Here is a 3,436-nt window from a genome sequence, read left to right as displayed (position 1 = left end):
GAGAGCACTCACAGAGGTGGAGGAGGAGGAGAGAGCAGTCAAAGTGGAGGAGGAGGAGGAGAGAGCAGTCAAAGTGGAGGAGGAGGAGGAGGAGAGAGCAGTCAAAGTGGAGGAGGAGGAGGAGGAGAGAGCAGTCAAAGTGGAGGAGGAGAGAGCAGTCAAAGTGGAGGAGGAGAGAGCAGTCAAAGTGGAGGAGGAGAGAGCAGTCAAAGTGGAGGAGGAGAGAGCAGTCAACGTGGAGGAGGAGGAGGAGAGAGCAGTCAAAGTGGAGGAGGAGGAGGAGAGAGCAGTCAAAGTGGAGGAGGAGGAGGAGAGAGCAGTCAAAGTGGAGGAGGAGGAGGAGAGAGCAGTCAACGTGGAGGTGGAGGAGGAGAGAGCAGTCAAAGTGGAGGAGGAGGAGGAGAGAGCAGTCAAAGTGGAGGTGGAGGAGGAGAGAGCAGTCAAAGAGGAGGTGGAGGAGGAGAGAGCAGTCAAAGAGGAGGTGGAGAGAGCAGTCAAAGAGGAGGTGGAGAGAGCAGTCAAAGAGGAGGTGGAGAGAGCAGTCAAAGAGGAGGTGGAGGAGGAGAGAGCAGTCAAAGAGGAGGTGGAGGAGGAGAGAGCAGTCAAAGAGGAGGTGGAGGAGGAGAGAGCAGTCAAAGAGGAGGTGGAGGAGGAGAGAGCAGTCAAAGAGGAGGAGGAGGAGGAGAGAGCAGTCAATGAAGAGGAGGAGAACAGGGAAGTGTCTGCTCCAGACCTAGAGGAGGAAGAGGAGGAAGTAGATAGTATCACTGACCCAGGTAAGTTCAGGTATGGAGTACGGAGAGAGGTTGTTGCCTTGGCAGCCACAGGGGATTCCAGAACTATTATATTGCTTCTACTTGCATCAAAAGTCTTTTAAATCCCATTTCAATGTTACCTTTCTAATTCTATCCCCATATCTGTTCATATTCCCACAGGAGAGAGCTCCAACCCAGGTTCAGACAGTGAGCCCAGTTCCACAGCATCAGGAAACCATAAACACAGACAGAGGAACTCAAGACAGAAACATCACCACTGCATGGACTGCTTCACTAGTTTCTATGATCCAGAGGAGTTGAGAAGGCACACTTGTAGGCCAAGACCCTGCACAGACTGCAGAGACTGTTTTACTTGTCCAACTCACCCCAAATCTCCCCATCAGATTCACAAAAGAAAGAAGCCTCACCCGTATGGTCAATGTGCGGAGAGATTTCAGACCCCGAGCACTTTGAAGAGGCACCAGCTTATTCACACAGGAAAGAAGTCGTGGAAGAGGTTCCATCGTGTAGACACCGTAAAGGCTCACCAGAGAATACACACAGGGGAGAAGCCTTTCCACTGCTCCTTGTGTGGGAAGACTTTTGGTTGGTCAATACATTTGAAGAGACACCAGAAAATACATACAGAGGAGAAGCCTTTCCACTGCTCCCAATGTGGGAAGAGTTTTAATCAGTTATCAAATTTAACGAAACACCAACAAACTCACACAAGAGAGAAACCTTTTCACTGCTCCCAGTGTGGGAAGAGTTTCAGTCTGTCATCATATCTGAAGAAGCACCAAATAACTCACACAGAAGAGAAACCGTTCAGTTGTGATCATTGTGGGAAGAGTTTTAAATTGGAAGGAAGCCTTAAGAGTCATCAGAGAATGCATAGTGGAGAGAAGCCCCACCATTGCTCGCAATGTGGTAAGAGCTTCGGTCAGGCAGGAGACTTAAAGAGACATCAGAGAATACACAGTGGAGAGAAGCCATACCACTGCTCTCAATGTGGAAAAAGCTTCAGTCGGTTAAATGTCCTAAAGCAACATCAGAGAGGACACACAGGGGAGAATCCTTTCCACTGCTCCCAATGTGGGAAGACCTTCAGCGAGAAAGGAAATCTAAAGCAACACCAGAGAATACACACGGGAGAGAAGCCATACAGCTGTGATCAGTGCGGGAATTGTTTTAAATGGAAAGAAATGCTGAAAGAACATCAAGAAGTAATTCACAGTGCAGTGCCCAACACTGACCTTATAATGGAGCTGCCAAGCTGGGCGGCTACATATCTAACTAATATTGACTGACTGTTTTTGTAATTATTCTGTTAAACCTTTTTTTACATGTACAGTGGGGAGAACAAGTATTTGATACACTGCCGATTTTGCAGGTTTTCCTACTTACAAAGCATGTAGAGGTCTGTAATTTTCTAAAACAAAAAGAAAATCAGAAAATCACATTGTATGATTTTTAAGTAATTAATTTGCATTTTATTGCATGACATAAGTATTTGATACATCAGAAAAGCAGAACTTATTTGGTATAGAAACCTTTGTTTGCAATTACAGAGATCATGCGTTTCCTGTAGTTCTTGACCAGTTTTGCACACACTGCAGCAGGGATTTTTGCCCACTCCTCCATACAGACCTTCTCCAGATCCTTCAGGTTTCGGGGCTGTCGCTGGGCAATACAGACTTTCAGCTCCCTCCAAAGATTTTCTATTGGGTTCAGGTCTGGAGACTGGCTAGGCCACTCCAGGACCTTGAGATGCTTCTTACGGAGCCACTCCTTAGTTGCCCTGGCTGTGTGTTTCGGGTCATTGTCATGCTGGAAGACCCAGCCACGACCCATCTTCAATGCTCTTACTGAGGGAAGGAGGTTGTTGGCCAAGATCTCACGATATATGGCCTCGTCCATCCTCCCCTCAATACGGTGCAGTCGTCCTGTACCCTTTGCAGAAAAGCATCCCCAAAGAATGATGTTTCCACCTCCATGCTTCACAGTTGGGATGGTGTTCTTGGGGTTGTACTCATCCTTCTTCTTCCTCCAAACATGGCAAGTGGAGTTTAGACCAAAAATATATAATTTTGTCTCATCAGACCACATGACCTTCTCCCATTCCTCCTCTGGATCATCCAGATGGTCATTGGCAAACTTCAGACGGGCCTGGACATGCGCTGGCTTGAGCAGGGGGACCTGCGTGCGCTGCAGGATCTTAATCCATGACGGCGTAGTGTGTTACTAATGGTTTTCTTTGAGACTGTGTTCCCAGCTCCCTTCAGGTCATTGACCAGGTCCTGCCGTGTAGTTCTGGGCTGATCCCTCACCTTTCTCATGATCATTGATGCCCCACGAGGTGAGATCTTGCATGGAGCCCCAGACCGAGGGTGATTGACCGTCATCTTGAACTTCTTCCATTTTCTAATAATTGCGCCAACAGTTGTTGCCTTCTCACCAAGCTGCTTGCCTATTGTCCTGTAGCCCATCCCAGCCTTGTGCAGGTCTACAATTTTATCCCTGATGTTCTTACACAGCTCTCTGGTCTTTGCCATTGTGGAGAGGTTGGAGTCTGTTTGATTGAGTGTGTGGACAGGTGTCTTTTATACAGGTCACGAGTTCAAACAGGTGCAGTTAATACAGGTAATGAGTGGAGAACAGGAGGGCTTCTTAAAGAAAAA

At 47.7% G+C, this 3,436-nt stretch overlaps 1 protein-coding gene across 1 annotated transcript; it reads left to right on the top strand.

Moving 5' to 3' along the window:
* Positions 1-657: 657 nt before the first annotated feature.
* LOC109876901 (gastrula zinc finger protein xLCGF3.1-like) lies at positions 658-2,178 on the top strand. Its single transcript, XM_020469247.2, has 2 exons — positions 658-776; positions 936-2,178. The coding sequence occupies exon 2, from the start codon at positions 1,037-1,039 to the stop codon at positions 2,063-2,065; it is 1,029 nt and encodes a 342-aa protein (XP_020324836.2). The 5' UTR covers positions 658-776; positions 936-1,036; the 3' UTR covers positions 2,066-2,178.
* The last annotated feature ends 1,258 nt before the right edge of the window (positions 2,179-3,436 follow it).

The sequence above is a fragment of the Oncorhynchus kisutch genome, unplaced genomic scaffold (assembly GCF_002021735.2).
Source record: "Oncorhynchus kisutch isolate 150728-3 unplaced genomic scaffold, Okis_V2 Okis01b-Okis20b_hom, whole genome shotgun sequence".
In the NCBI taxonomy this organism is placed as follows: domain Eukaryota; kingdom Metazoa; phylum Chordata; class Actinopteri; order Salmoniformes; family Salmonidae; genus Oncorhynchus; species Oncorhynchus kisutch.
This window is presented reverse-complemented; position numbering and strand designations above follow the sequence as displayed.

What these genes read in the sequence shown, in the direction of transcription:
- LOC109876901 (XM_020469247.2), top strand. Translation starts at nt 1,037, where the DNA reads ATGGACTGCTTCACTAGTTTCTATGATCCAGAGGAGTTGAGAAGGCAC.